The following is a 21,646-nucleotide window of genomic DNA, read 5'->3' as shown; positions in this document are numbered from 1 at the left end:
GCACATCTGTCTTCTGTCTGAAGAAGGACAGATTAGGACATACACGGAGGGACAGAACATTCAATCAGAGGTTATGAGTTCCAATCAGAGATGCTGTGTAGATCCAGGAGTCTGGTGGTGAAGGGTTGAGGAATGTGATGTCCAAGGTCACTTATGTAGTGAGGGTCAGAGACACTGACTTTGTCCTTAGCTCAAGTCCCTATTTCATGACAATGCTACTCTTTGACTATAGAGTTCTTTACTTCAGTTGGAAAATGATTCATTGACAAAACACTTTGCTTATTTACAATCATGTCTCTGGCTCCCCATCAGAGAATCCTAAATTCAAGTTTCCTCATTGGGCTTTGGTGAAGGTGTATGTCTGTGTCCAGTTCTTTAAGGTACTGGGGTAGAGTCTGTGTCCTTGAGTATAAGGTCCTCCAGCTCTGTGCCTCATGTCCAGCATGGGTGGGGCTGTCCTGTGAGGACCGAGTGGTCCAGTGTAAGAATTGGACCTGACTAGTTACCCCTGACTCACTGGACCGATACCACTCACAGGATTCAGCCTGTCAACACATCCAGACACATGTCTCCCCTTGAAGTGGGAGCAGAGTGTGGGCTCCTAATGACCCCATTGTTAGCATCTTCCTGGCCATGTAGATGACTAGCAATCTGTTCTCTGAGGCAGCAGATGAGTACAACCCACTGTCTGGTCTGCTCAGTGTCATGAACCCAGGGCCAGGCTAGGCACCTTTCGTTCAAGGCCTCTGACATGGCTTCTCTTTCTCACAGCTTTTCCATCGACATTCCCGACCATTCCTGGTGAGTCCAGATCTCCCTCAACACTTGTGTTTCCCCCGTCCCTCTTCTGCTCACAGCCTCAGAAACAGCTCAGCAATGGGTCGGCCTCCTCAGTGTTTTGTCTGCACCAGATCGATCCTTCATCATCTCTGTAAAGTGGGGTGGTAACGACTGTTGAGCCAAGGACACCTTCTGCTTGTCTCAGGCCATGAACGTTGCAGGACTTAGTCCAGTTTGCTGAGCTTCACTTTCCTGGTGAAACCATGTGCCTCGGAGGCCTTTTCCTATGCTATTTGTATTGAAAGCACTATCTTTTGCAAAGGTCAAATGACATGGGATAGCAGAGACTGTTCCTGTCATATGCCTAAGGCATGGATGGCCTGGTTCTTTTAGGATGCAATTGTCACTCAGGACAAAGGTATAGTTGCCCTGCATCCCTGGGCCACCTCACCATTGTTCTGATGGACATGAGTGAGCATGGTCAGGGCCACCACATGCTCTCGTGGAAAGGACTCTCTCTTTTTTTTCTCTGCCACAGTGCTTATTTGTGCAATGTTTTCTACTTGACCAAACTTGATGCACAGGCTTTCTTTCTAATCCATCTTTGTTTCTCTCTCCAGATTGGTGGGATACAACAACTCCTTCCCCTGGTAAGTGTGGGATGACACCAAAGGATAGGTTTTACAGTTCAACCAATAGGTTGGAGAGAGACAGGGATTCTGGAATGTTTTTGCAGTCTGTGGTGCAGCACAGCTCAGAAGAACAAGGAGAAGAAAGGAATTAGGAAGACTGCATGCATTTTCTGTGCACATACCAAGTGATCCAGTCTGTCTACAAAGTCCATCTCCTATTTAAACATCCCATAATAATGAGTAGATTTGATGATGCACTTAAAATTTGACCATGGCATTGGACTATGAGTGGGACTCCAGATGTTCAATGTGAGCCCATTGGTGGACACTTCCATTCCATTCATAACACCATGGCATTGCAGGAAGACTGGGGCTCTGGACTCTGTGATCCAGAACAGGTAGAAATAGGTGTCTAGTCCACAGTGCTTCCTCCAGAGAGATTGAAGCCCATAAGGCAAACACGTATGCACCTGAAATAAGCCTTGGAATACATGTCAATTGTGCCTGAAGGTCCCGTTGTATCCAGGGTGCAGAAGATGTGAACCACTGGTCCAATTGATCTCATAACCACCATCAGATGGCAACTGGGGAGTCATAAGTATTAGGGGACACTTCACTGTGGCTTTGATGGAACTTCCCAAGACTGCCATTCCTGTCCCACATCCATTAACCAACCTGCACCTCCGCCCACAAAGAAAAGCCACCTAGGAAGATGTCCTCTTTGTCTCAGGATTGGTCAGGGCTAGGCTCTCTCTTGTTAGGTTCCTCACTTGGATATTGTGTCACACATTCCTCCTCCTGTCAGGCAGCTGTGTGCTGTGTGCTGGGGTTCATCGACATTTCCACTCTTTCCTTACAGTGAACTACACCTGCGGAGGTCTCCTGGACTGGCACTATGGGAACTTTTCCAGTCCATTCTACCCTGGGAATTATCCCAACAATGCTAGATGTGTGTGGAACATTTTGGTCCCAACCAACAACCATGTGACTCTGACCTTCAGAGATGTTCAGTAAGTGTGGGTCAGAGCAGATGTTGGAGAGAATGAGGGGTGCTTGGATACTCAGGGAGGTGATAGTCAAGGTGACTTTAAATAAAAAACAGGTTCCTGTTTTGGCTTGGGATGTGAGTAGCCCATGGAGGGTGGAATGGGTGCATGGGCACAGGAAGTTTAGAATATTCTGGCTTAAAACCCAGGGTTGTCCTGAATTTGCTGCATGGCCATGGGATGCCACTCTCCTGAACCTCAGTCAAAAAAAGGGGGGCTTTTCTCATCTTGTTGATCAGAAAGTCACCAAAGAATGTGCAAAGACTTGGAAATGTTGCTCAGTGGGAGGGGCAGTTTGGGGCTTAGGTAATAAGGGTCTTGTGGCTATGATGGATCAGTGCTGCTAATGAGGGCACCTGTTCAGTGCAAAGCTTTCCTCACAGCTCTCTCTCATTCTGTGAGTCACCAGGGCCCAGATAAAAGTGCAGTTCCACTGAGGTGTGGAGGGTCCCAGCCCGTACTGACTGATCTGTGCTCCCAGGTGCTCTCTGGGTGACTGTTTGTAGTGGCCTTGGAAGTCTCTGCTCCGGTACCACATATGCATCTTTTCAATGTCCTTGTAGGACAATATAAATACTGCACCTCTAGCTCACTACGTCCTAGGCACAAAGGCTCCTCATTCTGGTTCTCTTCAGTGCCTCACTGACAGGAACTGAAATTTCCTAACATTTTATGAAGTGGTGTGTATTATGTATTTTCTACATAATACACACCGCTTCATCACAGCCTCACCCAGCCCTTTCCAGTGGACAGGAATGCAGTTTTCATCATTGTAGATGAGAAACTCAAGGGCCACAGAGGTCCATTGACTTGTCTTATGGGTTTTGTTTGTAATAATTATTTATTTTGTGTGTGTGAGCGTTTTGTCTGTATGTATGTCTATGTACTGCATGCCTGCCTGATGTCCACAGAGGTCAGAAGAAGGTGTCTAATCTCCTGGATACAGAATTATTGATGATTGTGAGCTCCTTTGTAAATGCTGGGAATAAAACCTTGGTCTCCTAGAAGAGCAACCACCTAACTCAACAACTGAGACATCACTCTAGTTCCTACCTCATGTTTTATATCTCGTTCTTTTATTTATCAGAGATATTTATTTTATCCTGAAAATAACTGGGGACTCCTTGAAGCAACAAATTAGAATGTTCTCAGGGGACGTCCATTGTTGAATGAAAAGGCTGTCATGGAGAGGTATAGATTACACATTTGTTAACCCCCACAGGAACAATGTAGACCAGGCATGACAGTCTAGGGAAGATAGATAAACTCCCTTAGGATTCCAGGAAGCCATCTATTCTTCCAGATGATATATTTTGTCACTGTTACCAGGACGGTGATCCCTGAGATGTGAGACTCCACATCAAATTCCAGACACAGAGAAGCTTACTGTTTATTCTGTCTCCCCAGGCTTGAAGGAGGCTGCAGCTACGATTATATCCTGCTTTTTGACGGTCCTCAATACAATTCCTCCCTCATTGCTCGGGTTTGTGATGGGGCCAATGGATCTTTCACCTCAACACGGAACTACATGTCCGTAGTCTTCATCACTGACGGCAGTGTCACCAGGAGAGGGTTCCAGGCTAACTACATCGCTACCTTTGTCCCTGCCACCAGTAAGTTCCCCTGAGAGAATGGATGTCCATTTGTGTTTGGGGATGTCACTAGGAGCCTTCTGATCCTCGGCTTTCCTGAGTTTGGGACATAAGCAATAGCATGGCCTTACTGGGTCCCATGCTTGCTTCCTGTTGAGAGGGACTGTGTCCAGTGAGTCTTGGGGATCTGGCTGCCAGAAATATGGTTGAGGGCCAGGGCTGGTGATGGGATACACTGGCTTCAGTGTCATCACCAGAGACATATAACGTCTAATTGATTTTTCAGCAGATGGTGAGAAGTTCCAGGAGTGGTGGTGACAGCTGGTTTGGAGCTTTGTGACTCTTCCAAAGTGTGTGTCACTGTCCATGTCCTGAGAACTAGCACATCTGTCTTCTGTCTGAAGAAGGACAGATTAGGACATACACAGAGGGACAGAACATTCTATCAGAGGTTATGAGTTCCAGTTAGAGATGCTGTGTAGATCCAGGAGTCTGGTGGCGAAGGGTTGAGGAATGTGATGTCCAAGGTCACTTATGTAGTGAGGGTCAGAGACACTGACTTTGTCCTTAGCTCAAGTCCCTATTTCATGACAATGCCACTCTTTGACTGTAGAGTTCTTTACTTCAGTTGGAAAATGATTCATTGACAAAACACTTTGCTTATTTACAATCATGTCTCTGGCTCCCCATCAGAGAATCCTAAATTCAAGTTTCCTCATTGGGCTTTGGTGAAGGTGTATGTCTGTGTCCAGTTCTTTAAGGTACTGGGGTAAAGTCTGTGTCCTTGACTATAAGGTCCTCCAGCTCTTTGCCTCATGTCCAGCATGGGTGGGGCTGTCCTGTGAGGACCGAGTGGTCCAGTGTAAGAATTGGACCTGACTAGTTACCCCTGACTCACTGGACGGATACCAATCACAGGATTCAGCCTGCCAACACATCCAGACACATGTCTCCCCTTGAAGTGGGAGCAGAGTGTGGGCTCCTAATGACCCCATTGTTAGCATCTTCCTGGCCATGTAGATGACTAGCAATCTGTTCTCTGAGGCAGCAGATGAGTACAACCCAGTGTCTGGTCTGCTCTGTGTCATGAACCCAGGGCCAGGCTAGGCACCTTTCGTTCAAGGCCTCTAACATGGCTTCTCTTTCTCACAGCTTTTCCATCGACATTCCCGACCATTCCTGGTGAGTCCAGATCTCCCTCATGGCCTATATTACTACCTGTCCCTATTCTCCCTGCAGTCACCTTTAACAGCTTCAGAATGGGTGGGACTCTTCAGGATTCTGTCTCCCGCAGTATCCTTAGCACTCTACAGAGAGGACAATGGTATCTTCTGTTGAGCCATTGTGTCCTTCTGCTTTTCTCGGTGGCAGCACTTAATCCATTTTGCTATGCTTTGCTGTTCTGTTGAAATCATGTGCCTTCGTGGTCTTTTCCTATGCTATTTGTATTGAAAGCACTATCTTTTGTAAAGGTCAAATGACATGGGATAGCAGAGACTGTTCCTGTCATATACCTAAGGCATGGATGGCCTGGTTCTTTTAGGATGCAACTGTCACTCAGGACATAGTTATTGTTGCCCTGCATCCTTCAGTCACCTCACCATTGTCTGATGGACATGAGTGAGCATGGTCAGGGCCACCACATGCTCTCATGGAAAGGACTTTCTTTCTTTTTTCTCTGCCACAGTGCTTATTTGTACAATATTTTCTACTTGTCCAAACTTGATGCACAAGTCTTTCTTCTAATCCAGCTTTGTTTTCCTCTCCAGATTGGTGGAATACAACATATCCTTCCTATGGTAAGTGTGGGATGGGACCAAAGCATGCCTTACACTCTTCAACCAAGAGGTTAGAGAATTCTGGGATGTTCTTGAAGTCTGTGGTGCAGCACAGCTCAGGGAGGCAAGAAGAAAGGAAGGAATTAGGAAGGTGCCATGTCTTTCCTGTGACATTGCCAGTGATTTACTCTTCCCCAAAATCCATCTCCTATTTAATCCATTGCAGAATCAGTTCAGTTAACAGATTTGATGAGCCCTCAGGATCCTATCATGGTGTGTGACTCTTGAGTGGGACTTCTGGTCTTTTATAAGTGCCCATTGGTAGACACTTCCCATTCCATTCATAACACCATGGCATTGCAGGAAGACTGGGGCCCTGAACTGTGTGAGCCAGAACAGGTAGAAATAGGTGTGGAGTCCACAGTGCTTCCTCCAGATTTTCACTGTTCTCTAGAGAGATTGAAGCCAATAGCCCCAATAGCCTTGGGATAGGTGTTAATTACGCCTGATAATCTCTTTGTGTCCAGGGTGCAGAAACTCTGCACCACCAGTCCAAGTTGTCTGGTATCCACCATCATCTGCCAGTGGTGGAATCAAAGATTCAAGGAAGGCTTTTCTCCATGAGTCCAGGGGACATCTGACTGCTTTTATGATGTTACTTACTCAATGCTTACTTACTTAATGTTTACTTAAAGCCTTTTTTTTTCCTTAGTAAATGAGTCTTCGTTGGTGCTGAGGCTGGCCAACGGAGGAAACCGCTGTCGGGGCCGAGTGGAAATCCTGTACGGAGGCTCTTGGGGCACCGTGTGTGACGACAGCTGGGACATCAATGATGCCAATGTGGTGTGCAGACAGGTTGGCTGTGGCCCGGCTCTGTCTGCCCCAGGAAATGCTCCGTTTGGTCAGGGCTCAGGGCCCATACTCCTAGATGATGTGGCCTGCTCAGGGTATGAGTCTCACCTGTGGTACTGTCGTCACCGTGGCTGGCTTGTCCATAACTGTGCCCATTCTGAAGATGCCGGAGTCATCTGCTCACGTGAGTTGGGTGAACCTCTAATGTCTTCTTCCTAGATGAAAGGCCTTCTTATGTTTGGGTCTTACTACTCAATGGATTTGTTTTTCTCATTTATTGAAGTTGCCTTAATTCTTCACTGGGAGTGAGTTTCTCCTCTTTTCATACGTCTTGCCATGGAAATTGTCACCGGTGACCCAAACCTGAGGGATGTCAGTCATTTTAACCCCTCACTGGGTAGAAGAATCCAGGAGAAAAACACTGGCTTCGGTGTTTCTTCTCTCATGGTTCAGTTCTGTGGGGAGAGAGGGAGACACTGTCTGGAGAGTGAGGAAGACACTATGGTATTGAATATTCTCCAGCTCAAAGTGTTCTCGGTCCACAACCATTCACAAGGTTTTCTGAATGATGCCCATTGGCCAGGACTGTGAGTGTGTGTTTGTGCACAGGTATTTTTAGGGTAAGAGAGGAGCATCCGTGTCCATGATGACATCTCTGTGCTTTTCATTTCTGTGCTTCAAGTCCATTTGAGGAGAACTAACCCAGCCCTGTACCCCACACCAACACCCACCCCCTAACCCAGCTGTGTACCCCACACCGACACCCACCACCCCCTAACCCAGCCCTGTACCCCACACCGACACCCACCACCCCCTAACCCAGCTGTGTACTCCACACCAACACCCTCAACCCCCTAACTCAGTCCTGTACCCCACACCGACACCCACCACCCCCTAACCCAGCCCTGTACTCCACACCGACACCCACCACCCCTAACCCTAGCCCTATACTCCACACCGACACCCACCACCCCTAACCTAGCCCTGTACTCCACACTGAAACCCACCACCCCCCAACCCTAGCCCTGAGGCCTAGCTGGTCTCATGTAAATATTTGACCTGGACAAGGCCACTTAACATCTGGATCACTGGATAGCTATGAAATACAAAGTTCAGCCCATTACCTCTTCCGGACACATTTCTCACCTTGAGGAGGACCAGAGAGTAGAATACTAATTGACCCTCACAAGGAACATCTTCCTGGGAGTACAGATGGCTACCAGTTCCTACTCTGAGTCAGGGGATGAGCAGATTAATGCATATTCTGCCCAGTGTCATCCACTCAGGTTCCAGATTAGCCACCTCCTGATCAGGGCATCTAACATGGCTTCTTCTTATTTTCACAGTCCCCGAGGCGACATCCACTCCCAGTCCAGGTGAGTCCATCGTCCTTCAAGTCTCACGTGTCCATCTTTCTCAGCTCGGCTCACGATAACAGGCAGTAGCTCCAGAATGGGCAGGACCCTACAGCACTATTGCTGTCCCAGAACCTTCTATTCTCCTTAAAGTAGAAAGGCAGCTTCTGAGGAGCTCACAGGACCCCCTGCCTGGCCCAGTGGAATAAGAAAGTTGCAGTAATTAATCTGCATTACTAAGCAGTCTTTCCTGGTGCTGTTAGGATCTATCTTGGGCAGAGCTTTGTCTTGCCCATGAATTGTATATTGAGGGACAACTGAGACTTCTCATGACATCATTTAGGAGAGAATTAAAGTTGCCAGTAGGGTCTGGGCCACCTTACTCTCCCTGTGGTGGGCATCCACAAGCGTGGTATAGGGCATTGCTGGCTCTCCATGAGTCCTTTTCTCCCAGCTGCAATGACTCCCTGGTCCCTGCATTCCATGTCCCAGCTACAGTGATTTTCACCCTTGCTTCATACTTGCGCACTCTAACCCAGCTTTGCTTTCCTCTCTAGTTTGGTGGACGACAACAACTCCTTCCTATGGTACGTACTTTAGATTAAGCTAAAGCACTCCATAGTACTCTAACCAACAGGTCGGAGAGAGGGGTGCATATTCCTGGCCTTACTTGAAACCTGTGGTAGAGCAAAGATGAGAGGAAAGAGAGAGATGGAGAGAGGGAGAGAGAGAAGAGAGAGAGAGAGAGAGAGAGAGAGAGAGAGAGAGAGAGAGAGAGAGAGAGAGAGAGGGTATATGTAGAGGGAGAGACACTAGAGCTTAGTCTAAGGTATATCTTTCTAGGGCATGCCCCCAGTGGCCTACTCTACTCAACCAGACCCATTGCCTAATTACTAGATCAAGTGATTAATCTATAAATCTGTTCAGAGCTCTCAGCATCCAATCACAGGACTGGATTCATGAGCCGGGCTCCAAGTCTTTAGTAATGAGCTTATTGGTGGACATTTTCTACTAAATCATAATGCTGTCTCTGCGAGAAGGTTGCAGCCCTGGACTCCATGAGACAGGATAGGTAAAAAGAGCTGTAGAGCCATGTTTCTTGTTCTCTATGTCTCCATCCATCAGAGACATCCAACTACTCACCAGAAAAGCCAAACATCCTTGGAAAAAAAAACCCCGAGATGGGGGCTAAGAATCTCTTTGTATCCAGAGTCCATGAGCCCTGGCACAGGTCCAAGTGGCCTGCTCCCCACCATTGTCTGCCAGTCAGTGAAAGCAAGGGTTTACAAGCTTAACCAGTGAACTCCAGGTTCAATGAGAGACCTTGTCTCCAGACACACATCTGAGTTATGTATACATGCCCAACTACCAATGAATATTCTCTCTCTCTCTCTCTCTCTCTCTCTCTCTCTCTCTCTCTCTCTCTCTCTCTCTCTCTCACACACACACACACACACACACACACACACACACACACACACCCCTTAGGTTTCAGTGAGTGAGCCAGGGCTAGGCTGGCTTTTATTGGGTTCCCAACTTGGATATTGTGTCACACATTCCTCCTCCTGTCAGGCAGCTGTGTGCTGTGTTCTGGGCTTCACCAGCATTTCCTCTCTTGCCTGACAGTAAACTACACCTGCGGAGGTTTCCTGACCCAACCCTTTGGGAACTTTTCCAGTCCATTCTACCCCAGGAACTACCCTAACAATGCCAGATGTGTGTGGAACATTGAGGTCCCAAACAACTACCGTGTGACTATGGTCTTCAGAGATGTGCAGTAAGTGTGGGTGTAGAGCAGACGTTAGGGGGAAAATTTGGGGTGCTTTGAAATCCAGGGGATTATAGTCAATGGGACATTTAAAATAAGGGTTCCAGTTTTGATTTGGAGAGCAGCCCATGGAGGGTGGTGGAATGGGAGCAAGGGCACAGGAAGTTGAAAATATTCTGACTTAAAGTCCCAGGACTGTCCTAAATTTGCTACATGGCCATGGGATGCCACTTTCCTAAGCCTCAGCTAGAGAAGGGGCCAGAATCCCTGCTTTTCTCATCTTGTTGATCAGGAGGTCATCAGAGAATGTGCAAATACTGGGAAATGTTTGCAGTGGGAGGGAGGGTTTGGGCTTGGGCAATGCTAGTCTTGGGGGCACAATATACAAATGTACCTGTTCAGTGCAGCCCTTTCCTCATCGGCCCCTTCCTTTCTAAGTCCTCAGGAGCCAGGGTGCTAGCATTACTGATGCATATGGAGAGTTTCTATCACTCATATGCTTATGAATGAAACTGTTCTTGAGCAGAGAAGATGTCTACAAAAGCCCATTAATATTTGTTTCATTCTGGGAAGTGAGTGGCCCAGCTGGCTAAGAAACTATACCCGTATTCGCTAGCACCCCAACAACAGTGTCCACTGCTTGTGACCTTTTATGAACTCTGTTTTTCCCATGCAGAGCTCCATGTGGACATCACCACTACACTCTTCAGTATGCATAGAGCACAGTGTTCATCTTAGGAGATGAGAAACCTGAGCCTTGGAGAGGTTCAGTGTTTCTTTCTTTCATTATTCATCTCTATCACTATGAATTCATTGATATTTGTTCCATTCTGGAAGGGACCTGGGAGCACTTTGAAGGAACAAATCAAGATGTTCTCTGGTGACCTTCCTTTGTTGATTTAAAGGACTGTCAGGAAGGGAGACTATAGATCTTATACATGTGACCTTAGATGGCAGTATGAAGACATGGCATGGTGGCCTTGGCAAGATGAATTCTCCCTGGATTTAAAGACGTCATCTGTTCTTTCAAATAATGACCTTGGTCAGAGTTTCCATAAGCCCTGAGCTCTCATCCATGTCTGGACAGTAGAGATCTTAACTGTAGCCGGAAGGTTTCTCTGGTCCTGCCCGGTCCCGTGGTCCTGCAGTCCAACTGCTTACAAAATAATCATTCAGAGGCTTATACTATTTAAAAACTGTATGACCTATGGCAGGCTTCTTGCTAGGTATCTCTTATAACTTAACCCATTTCTGTGTATCTATCAGTTGCCACGTGGCCGTGGCTTACCGGTACTTCCACATCTTGCTTCTCCTAACAGTGCTGGTGTCTCTCTCCAGACTCTGCCTTTCTCCTTCCTGTCTCTCTCCTTGGATTTCCCACCTGCCTCCAAGCTGCCTTGCCAAAGGCCAAAGCAGCTTATTTACTAACCAATGGGAACAGCATATAGTCACAGCATACAGAAAGACATCCCATAACACTTAACTGCTTGTTTTGTCTCTTCAGGCTTGAAGGGGGCTGCAGCTACGATTATATTGAGATTTTCGATGGCCCCCACCACAGTTCTCCTCTCATTGCTCGGGTCTGTGATGGGGCCATAGGCTCTTTCACGTCAACATCCAACTTCCTGTCGGTTCGCTTCATCACTGATCACAGTGTTACCCGAAGAGGGTTCCAGGCTCAGTACTACTCAGTCTTTGCCAATAACATCACCAGTAAGTTCCCTTGTCAGAACAAAGGCTTGTTAGGACTGGGGACATCACTGAGGGCCTTCTGCTCCTGTATTGTGCTGGGACTGTAACCTAAAAAATTAGAATACTCCAACCGTAGTCCCTATGATGGATTTCCTCTATTGCCAATTGAGAGAGGGTGTGTGCAGTAAGTCTTGGGGCATCCAAGACTTGGGACATCTTCTGGACATCCAAAAGAGGGTCAAGGGCCAGCACTGGCTGATGAGAGTTATACTGGCCTGAGTGTGACGGCAAAGAATAAGAAGGTATAAGATGCTGGTCTCAACTGTTAGTGAGAAGACAATGCCAGAAGGAGTTGTGGGTGACACCAGGCTTGAAACTCTGTGACCCTCCCAGAGGGTGAGTCACTGGCCATGTCCTGAGACCTGACACATTTGATTTCTGTCTGAAGATGGATAGAGATGGACACCTTAATATGGGCAGCTACTCTAACAGAGGCTTTATGACCCCAATCTGAGATGCTATATGAACGCATGTCTACATTGCTTGAGCACAGTGATAACCAAGGTCTCTTACTCAGCCAGGATCAGAGGCATACACTTTCTCCTTAGCTAAAGGACCTTACCTAGTAACATCACTACTATCTTATTGTACAATTGTTTTACTTCATGGGAAAATGCTAACTTGACAAAATGCTTTGGATATTTAAAATCCTGTCTCCAGTTCCATACCAGAAAATCCTACACATGCAAGAGCCCTCATTGGGCTTTCTTGAGGATAAGGCTGTTAGCCATAGGGTATTCTTGGGGCCATAGTGACTTTGTTGTGAGCATGCATCTCATGTGTGGACCATGTGCATTAGGTATCTTGATCTGTGTATCTTTACCTGGGAAAAGACCCTCCCAAGGGTTGTGGGGTTTGGAATCCTGACTCAGTGCACCCTCTGCTCTTGTCCTCCAGGTCTCCTTTGTTTGTCAAATCACATGCAAGCCAGTGTGAGCAGGGACTACCTTCAGTCCATGGGCTATTCTGCCAGGGATCTTGTCATTCCTGGTTGGAATGCAAGTTACCAGTGTCAGCCCCAGATAACACAGAGGCAGGTCATGTTCACAATTCCCTACACAGGCTGTGGCACTACCAAACAGGTAAGCCTGGCACGGCCCACTCTAGTGAGCATGCTTTCTTTTTTAAAAAATTTAGTGTGTGTGTGTGTGTGTGTGTGTGTGTGTGTGTGTGTGTGTGTGTGTGTGTGTTGTATGTATGTGTGTATGTTTATGTGTGTGGTGTGTGTGTGTGTGTGTGTGTGTGTGTGTGTGTGTGTGTGTGTGTGTGAGTGTGCCACTGCCTGCATGTGGAGGTCAAAGACAACTTATGGGAGTTGGTTCCTTTCTTCTGCCACATTGAGTCCTGGGAATAGGACGCAGCTTGTTATGTTTGGCAACAAGTTTCTTTGCCCACTGAGCCGTCTCCCCAGCCCCGAGCGTGCTGTAGCACGGTGACATATGTGCTGCCTCTAGAACCCCGGGGGTCCAGGAGGTATGGCTGTGATGTCATCAGAATGTAATTCATGTGAAGGGAGGCAGGAGCCTCTGGTATGCTAGCCACAGTTACTTCCATATAGGAGGGATGGGCAGGCATAGAGGGGGAGGCCCGGCAGTTTCCACGGCTGTGTCCAACAGAGAGACCAGCCAGCAGAACTCCATTCACACAGCTCCCAGGAGAAGCTCTGGATTTTACAGAGTCTGGGGCATCTACAGTTTCATTTGGGGTGGGAGAAAGAAGCAGAAGCCCCCTGAATCAAAGATCCAAATGCACCGTCTTTCCTGAGTTCTATAACAGCAAACAGCTGTCAGACACATTGCTAGGACATTGAGGAGGCCAGTGTACTGCCGAGTCCTTTCTACAGGTTCTTCCCTAGACCTGGGTCTGGAGCACAGCAGGATATGATGCCTCTGTTGACCAGGCTGGCCCTGCCCTAGGCTCTGGTCAGTCTGAGGAGGGAGAGACAAGACTAGAAAAGATAAGGAAAGGGTCAAAGAGATTCTCCAATGTGGTGATACTGTGTTCCCCAATATATTGTGAACACTAGCAAACTTATCTGGGATCAGAGAACAGAACAGCCACTAGATACAGAGGCCAGAAAATGGCGGCACTCACGCCTTTAATCCTATCACTTGGGATCCTGTCTGGATCTCTGTGAGTTCAAAGCCACACTGGAAACAGCCAGGCATGGTGACACACGCCTTTAATCCCAGGAAGTGATGGCAGGAAGCAGAAAAGTATAGAAGACGTGAGGACCAGGAACTAGAATCGTTTTAAGCTTTTAGGCTTTTGAGCAGCAGTTCAGTTGAGATCCATTCGGATGAGGACACAGAGGCTTCCAGTCTGAGGAAACGAGATCAGCTGAGGAATTGGTGAGGTGAGGTTAGCTGTGGCCTGTTCTGTCTCTCTGATCTTCCATTATTCACCCCAATACCTGGCTCCGGGTTTGTTTTTATTAATAAGACCTTTTAAGATTCGTGTTACAATCCCAAAGCTTTTGTCTCATGTTCAGTGTTTCTGGAAGGCTCGCATGCAGAGCAGAGTTCTCAACAACAGACGAGAAGGGGAAGGCTCTAGATTCTGAAAAAATAATTATATGTAAGCTGTATAAGTGCTGGGAACACAGGGGACCTTATCCAGGTCCCAATCAGTTAGGGGTTCACCCTTCACAGTTCACATGACTATAGTGGAAAGCTTGCTTTCTCTGTCTCTGTCTCTCTCTCTCTCTCTGTGTGTGTGTGTGTGTGTGTGTGTGTGTGTGTGTGTGTCTGTCTGTCTCTGCTCTGTCCTGCCCTGCCTTTTTATCCACTATGAAAAGTACAGTGACACTGTCCATGTCACTATGGTATTATTCTCCTGCCCATATGGCATGCAGGGCTCATGACATGGGATTGGGAGAAGTGCATCATAGCACGCAGGCTGTGAAGAGCCTCACAGCCCCAGCCTGGTGATAGCGTACTTGTGCTTTCCTTCCTTGGAACCAGACAGTCACCAAAATGGTGCTTCTGGGTGTTCACGTGTGTCCTCTTGGCCATTGGCCATTGGCTCCTTGCCACACCCTCTGCCTATCTAAGTACTTCTGGGCCACTGGCTTCATTCTTTTCAGTTGCTTCATAGACACTTACAGATGCTACTGATGCTGTTGCTATACCAAGAAAACGAGAGAGACGTGTTTAGACATCACTCTTTCCTTAAGATGCTCACAGGCCCCAGGCGTAAGGCTCCCGGCATGGCAGCTCTCAGAGATGGTAGACACATTCAATGGCACAAGGCAACAGCCTCCTTATGAGTTTGCTACTCAGTGAAAGTGAATAGTTCCATAGTAAATTGAGTTGAGGCAGGAATGGCGTCAGGGTTGCCATAAACGCATTCAGTTGTTCACCTGAGGCTCTGGGGAAGTCTCAGCTTCAGGGGTCAAGGCCTGCTTCAGTTATAAGTGCGGATCTCATGGCTTCTGGCTTCCACTGTGCCAATCACCACACTGAAGAAGTCATCAGTCACTCAAAATAGAAAGCATTCTACACTGATATTACCAGGACCCTCTCATGAGTATGAGACCTATTGCCCCCAGTGACAGTGAGAATAGGCTCAGAACATCCTGCTCTGAGTCCTGAACCATGGAGTCTGAGCTTGGTCAGACACTCTGCAGGCTGAGGGCCATCAAGACATCTTCGTTTTGCCACAAGCAAGAGCCATAAGTACAGATTATCAGGGCCTGCATCACCATGTGCCAGAGAATGTGGGAGAGTGGGAGACATTTTGGCTGGTAAAGCTGATATCCATCCTAGGTAACAGCAGCCACAAGGCAGACAGGTGGCACCTCTCTAAGATTCTGTGAGTATCTCCCTGAGTCATTTCCTGCTCATTCTAACCCAAACCAGCACTGACCCGATCTGATCTGCTTTCCTCTGTTAGACTGACAATGAGACCATCAACTACTCCAACTTCCTCAAAGCAGCTGTTTCGAACGGCATCATCAAAAGGAAAAAGGACCTCCACATCCATGTCAGTTGCAAGATGCTTCAGAACACCTGGATCAATACTGTGTACATCACCAACAACACCGTCGAGATCCAAGAAGTCCAGTATGGCAATTTTGATGTGAACGTTTCCTTTTATACATCCTCCTCCTTCTTGTATCCAGTGACCAGCAGCCCATACTACGTGGATCTGGACCAAAACTTGTACCTTCAGGCTGAAATTCTCCATTCTGATGCCTCTTTGGCCTTGTTTGTGGACACCTGTGTGGCTTCACCATACCCCAATGACTTCTCATCTTTGACATATGATCTCATCCGGAGTGGGTAAGGACTTGTGTATGGGACAGATGCAAAATTTTGCCTTATAACTCACACATGAGTAGCCATAAAGCTCAGGGAATGCAGAGTTTTTGCTAGCTGAACCTGCCAGGGGTTCAAGCTTAGATAGTTTTCTACACGGGACTTTTGCCTTTTGAGGAGCCCTCATGCTGTGTCCTGGGTCACATTCCTGATTAAGGGGACAGGTTATTAGGCACCATGTCCTATGGGAAGAGAGGAGTGACTCACCAATGGTCACTCAACTGGTTGGCTATAAACTGGGGTTAAATCTCTGGTCACCAAACTCTAGCCTTATGGTTAAAAACATGAACATGCTGTGGGAAACGCATTGATTTGAGAGCAGACCCAAACTAAAGTACACACATCTCTGGGTCAGTTTCTGCACCACAAGCCAGCTGGAGATAGGGGCAGGGATTAGATATTGGGAAAGTTAAATGAAAAAGGATGATGGACCCTGAGAACACAGCTTAGCCATCTACCAGGAAAGCAAGTTCTCCACCCTGGCTCCATGCTGAGGTTGAATCAATGGAGACCAGGTTGGCTGCCCTGATCTCTGCTCCAGCTTGCCTGGAGGAGGAAGTGTGATGCTTCTGTACTCTTGGAGGAGGCCTGACAGGCTGGGGAAGTCCAGCCCCCACTGGGTAATCTCTGCCGGTGGGCATGGCACTTCTCAGTGGAATTCCTTAAGATTGGCCGCTATTTTCCGTCTATCACCAGCAGAGACAAGGTGCCCCAGGGGAGAGGAAGTGCTGGGTACTGGAGTAGGGTCCTAGAGAGAACTTGCCAACATGGCCATGTAGTTGCACAGGGGCAGGCCAGGCCTGGTGGGGGGAGGGGGTCAGCAGAGGGGCCCTAGCAGACAAGGGTCAGGGAGCGTGGAAGATGTTCAGCCTACATTTGATTGTCATCTTTTGAGGCCCAGTGACCAGGAAAGGGAAGACGAGGCCATCTCCTTTCTTGTCCTGCCTCTGGCTTGCTCTTGGATTCCAAACTTGAGCCCCCCCACTCTCGTTATCCAAGCACACTGAGCTTGTCACGGCAGGTGATTTGCTGTGTCAACACACTGGCGAGGTACTGGGGCTGCAGGGACTTATGTGCACACCCCACAACGAGTGTGTGGTGGCACTGAAGGCCCAGGCAGCCAGGATGACTGCAGAGTGCAGGGGTAGTCAGATGAGACCAGGCTCCAGAAAGCTAACCGGTTCCTCTCCTTTCTCCCAGATGTGTAAGAGATGAAACCTACCGACTCTACTCCTCGCCGTCACCACGCATTACCCGCTTCAAATTCAGTTCCTTCCACTTCCTGAACCGCTTCCCCTCAGTGTACCTGCAGTGTAAACTGGTGGTGTGCAGAGCATACGATGCCTCTTCCCGGTGCTACCGGGGCTGTGTGGTGAGGTCCAAGAGGGATACAGGCTCCTATCAAGAAAAGGTGGACGTTGTCCTGGGACCCATCCAGTTGCAATCCCCCAGCAAAGACAGGAGCAGCCTGGGTAGGTGGTTACCCTCAGATCCTACTTTCCAGTGGGGTCCATGATTCCGGTCGGTTTGGGATGCTTTTGTCTGTGCTATGGGTCAACACAAACTGCACACCAGTCAATGAATTAGGCCTGGTTGCTGCCTTCCCCCGAGACTCAAGGTCACATGTAGGTCGTAGGCAAGAGAGTTGTGACCTGGAAGGCTCGATTCTCTGGGTTTGGAGATCCCAGAATCCTTATCTATAAGGTGAGAGAGCTAATGTCTCTTCAGACTGTTAAGAGGTCTTGCTAAAGCAATGTTCCTTAAAATACTTTGGTCCTTGTCTGGTGCAAGTCACTGGGTGTTTGATGAATGTACTATAGTTTCTGTTATTAACATAATTAATGGGAGTATTGCTCCTCATCACGGTGGTAACAGGTGTTTTGAATTCACCAGCTGGGTGGGGCATGGAAACACAGGAAACGTGAATTGATTTTGACGTCTGGGGGGACTGGCACTAAATGGGCCATTTTACTCCCCACCTAGACCAGGTGGTAGGTGTGATTTCTGTTACGTTGTTTTGCTGTGGGTATTGACTAGAAATGTCCACAGTGGGACTCCTAGGACTTCTGGCGAGGGCTGGTGTCAGGTAGGGAGATATAATAGCCAGGGCGACAGAGGCAGAAATGGGTTTGTTATATTGTCACAAACCTACCCCTAGATCAGGGCATCACTGTCACCTTCTGGGAACCATCTGTGATAGCTTCCTGTCCTCATGTCCCACAGTAGGCCGGTTCCTACGCCAAGCTGATTCTACACTCTTTCCTCATTCATTCATTCATTCAGTGTTTACCATAGGCCTATTGCATGGCAGGAGGCAAACAGACGGGTATCGTCAGAGCAGAGCTTGTGCGAATCTGGTGCCTCCGCTGGGGTGGGACTATGTTGAACAGGACAGTGGGAAAAGCAAGAGGCAGGTGCTGCCCAGTATCTGTTTTCCCTTTATCCTGCAGTCATTACAGTAGCTCAGGTCCTGGATTCCTTTTGCCTGGGACTCTTGTCACCATTTCCCAACTGGCTTAAATGCCACAACCCTCTCCCCTCACACTCATCTACAGACCCAATCCAGATTCATTCTCCCAAAGCCCAGGTCTGAGTCACTGCTAAGACCCTTCCCTAACTCCCCTAGCTGGTAAGACAATGGGAAGTAAATCTCTCTTGCCTCCTAGAAGCTAGCCTCAGTTTCCTCTTCTCTCATTTCCTTATCCCTCCCCCTCTGAAAGGTTCTGACAAGGACCAACCAGTTCCTTGTCTCCTCTGCCATTCTCTGGCCTGTGTCCTATCCCACGCCATCATCGCACTCTCTGTTTTTCCTCAGACTTGGCAGTGAAGGATGTGGAGAAACCAGCTCCCGCTAGCTCCCAGGCAGTCTACCCTACTGCTGCCATCTTTGGTGGAATCTTCCTGGCAGTGGTCCTAGCTGTGGCAGCTTTCACACTTGGAAGGAGGACACGCATTGCCCATGGCCAACCTCCGAGCACTAAGATGTGAAGCAAAGCACACCCAGACATTGGCTCCACGTGCATAGATTCCCAGAAAAGATGGAAGACATGAGCGCGTGAGGTTCGGCAACTGGATACACCGTGGCTAGATTTCCCTTAGCACAAATGCATGCGTGGCAAAGTATGATGAGATGGCAGAGAAGAAAGGTGTGGGCCAAGTTTTCCCAGGGTCTACCGGCTGAAGGCTGGGAGGAATGTCATAGGAAAACGAGATCCCTGTCTATAACCCCACACAACCTTGAGCCAAACATTGGAACAATAATGTTTTCTCTAGATAGTTTTCCTTTTCACGTTTTTGTAGCTGACTTTTTCAACCTGTAGTGTCAACCTTAGTCTGTCCTCACGACGAGGCAAACTAAATAAAGACTCTTTCTCAAGGCAAGTGTCTGCTTGGTCATTGTCTGCCGAGGTTTACCCACATGCTGGCTTCCCTCAAGTTTGGCAGCTGTGGTGCCATGGCAACAGAGATGATAAGAGGCCCAGGGGCTTTACTTCACAGCTTCCAGAACCTTCAAGAGAACGATCATCTTTAGTTTTCCAAGACTCTTCATGTTTCCATCTGTGACACAGTGTTCAGAGCTATGGACTGGCAAGGGCTTGGATAGGGGTACAGATGCCGGGGACAGGAGTCCTGTTTGCATGAAGTCTCCAGGGAGAAGTGTGACAGGTGATCGCTGAAGATAAAGGAACGTAGTGGGTTTCAAGGTGGCAGTGAATTAATGAAGCAGAGAGCAGGCCCTAAGCCCCTTGGTACTGTGCTGGCAATGCCAATGTCAGGAGCCGGGCTCAGACCCCAGCAGGCAGCTGCTAGGGTGATGCTAACTATGAACATGTTGCTAGAGTTAGGTGAGACCTCCTAGAACAAGGGGCCAGAGAAGTCCAGCAGAGACTCCGCCACAGCTGCCAGCTCTGACCAGAGATGGCTGAGAACTGCCCATCACCAGCTGTGATAAGTCTTCAGTGGCAGTGGGTGGGGTGGGGGTGGGGACAGACCCCTGAGCCCTTCCAGCATGCAGAGGAACTAGGAAGCCAGGGCATATCTTGCCAATTTTCATTCTCCTGGCCTTCATCATCATGTCCAAGGCTGGGAATATCAGGGGAAAGTCCTAATGGGTCACTCTGTATGGGCAAACCTGGAAAACATTGGCAGCACCGTGAAATGTAGACTCTAGCCTGTGGCTAGATGTGAACAGATGTGGACCTGTGTAGAGCCCAGTGACTGTAGGTTGAGTGACACCCTCAAAGGAATGATAGGCACACAGTGGGTAAAAGAACAGGACACATCAAATTTGTTTTGAGCTCTGTCTTGTACCTTTCTGGGTCAGAGCTTGACTTCCAGTCCCTTCCAAGCAGGTAACTCTCCATCACCCTATTGCCATCCCACTTGTGGAAGCTAGAGGGCGCTACAGCTCAACATCAGTGCCATTTTGTTATTGGGCCTCCCTCTCTCCCTCCTTCCTTCCTGTATGAATGATGTGCATGTGGGTATCTCCCCCCCCCCCCCCCCCCCCCCCGGGCCCTTGTGTCTGTGACCAAAGTTGACATTCGGTGTCTTCCTGGATAGCTCCTCACTTTATTGAGGTAGGGCCTCACACTGCACCTGGAGCTCACCAATTCTGCTAGGCTAGCACCTCAGCTTGCTCTGTCTTTACCTTCTCAAGTGCTGGGTTAGAGGCAGCGGCCATGTCCACCTGAAGAAGCCTCTTTCTTCCTTTAGCCGAGCCTGTCTGTGACTCTCTAGCCCCTAGACTGATTCCAGACTCCCCAGACAGACTCCAGGAGAATGGCCCAGGCCACTCTTTCGTCCCCAAGGAAGTTTACAGATCTCAAGTTGCTAGGCTCTGGGCCACCGGGGACGATTGGGTTCCAGCACTTTCCAGCACATCCTCCACTGGTATGATGCGTACACCTTAACTTGATGTGCTCCTCCTCCTCCATAGCCTCTGAGTCACACGTTCCTTCCAAGAAATTCTCTCCCCTCTCCTTCCCACCAGGAATCAAGGGCAGCCCGGCTGTGGCCCCTGCTGTGGCCAACTCATCAACCACCAGACCTCTCCCTTCCTCTGACACCTATAAGAAGGGACCGCTACTCTGCACCATGGGCCAGAACCCTCGGTGCCCGTTACTTTTCTGTCAACTCAGCCCGGGGAGAGGGAACCTTAATTGAGAAAACGCCTCTATCAGAATTGGAGCATTTTCTTTATTAACGATTGATGTAGGAGGGCCCAGCCTGCTGTGGGTGGTGCCACCCTGGGCAGGTGGTCCTGGGCTATATAAGAAAGCAGGCTGAGCAGGCCACGGGAGCAAGCCAATCAGTGGTGTTCCTCCACGGCTTCTGCTTTGGGTCTTGCCTCTAGGATCGTGTCTCATTCTCCAAGGCGGTAGACTCTAGCCTGTCAGCCAGATCCACCCTTTCCTCCCTAAGTTGTTTTGTCATGGTGCTTATCACAGCAGCAGAGAAGCAAAGCAAAACACTCCCCTTTTTAGATCCCCTGCCACATTGTCTGTCTCTTTGCAAGCCCATGGTGCTAATAATTCTTCCAGTGAACCTCTCATCAAAAGGACGGTCCTCCTCAGTGTCCCCTGAACCTCAAACCAGAGACATTTCACTTACTAGTCTTGACCCATTGACACATGCTGCAGGGACAAGGAGCTTATCCCAGTCACTGCTTCAGGGCATCTGGCTCATGGCGGTGGGAGGGAACAGCAGCAGGAGCGGTGCGGTTCTCAGCGGTAAGCAGCAGTGGTGGCCCACACACCAGGAAGCAGGGAA

At 48.6% G+C, this 21,646-nt stretch overlaps 1 protein-coding gene across 1 annotated transcript in view; it reads left to right on the top strand.

Annotated features, from left to right (window-relative positions):
• LOC128123832 (deleted in malignant brain tumors 1 protein-like) overlaps positions 1-19,060 on the top strand; it is a 57,516-nt gene extending 38,456 nt beyond the window's left edge. Inside the window, exons 16-29 of the mRNA XM_052760127.1 lie at positions 772-801; positions 1,401-1,430; positions 2,272-2,422; positions 3,866-4,071; positions 5,203-5,232; positions 6,541-6,864; positions 8,027-8,056; positions 8,593-8,622; positions 9,662-9,812; positions 11,308-11,516; positions 12,453-12,637; positions 15,450-15,838; positions 17,075-17,346; positions 18,690-19,060. Of these exons, the coding sequence (XP_052616087.1) occupies positions 772-801; positions 1,401-1,430; positions 2,272-2,422; positions 3,866-4,071; positions 5,203-5,232; positions 6,541-6,864; positions 8,027-8,056; positions 8,593-8,622; positions 9,662-9,812; positions 11,308-11,516; positions 12,453-12,637; positions 15,450-15,838; positions 17,075-17,346; positions 18,690-18,862 (2,210 nt within the window). The 3' untranslated portion in view covers positions 18,863-19,060. The remainder of the gene's footprint in view (positions 1-771; positions 802-1,400; positions 1,431-2,271; positions 2,423-3,865; positions 4,072-5,202; positions 5,233-6,540; positions 6,865-8,026; positions 8,057-8,592; positions 8,623-9,661; positions 9,813-11,307; positions 11,517-12,452; positions 12,638-15,449; positions 15,839-17,074; positions 17,347-18,689) is intronic.
• Positions 19,061-21,646: the final 2,586 nt, after the last annotated feature.

This window comes from Peromyscus californicus, unplaced genomic scaffold (genome assembly GCF_007827085.1).
Source record: "Peromyscus californicus insignis strain IS unplaced genomic scaffold, ASM782708v3 Scaffold_4__1_contigs__length_199733344, whole genome shotgun sequence".
NCBI classification, from domain to species: Eukaryota; Metazoa; Chordata; class Mammalia; order Rodentia; family Cricetidae; genus Peromyscus; species Peromyscus californicus.
This window is presented reverse-complemented; position numbering and strand designations above follow the sequence as displayed.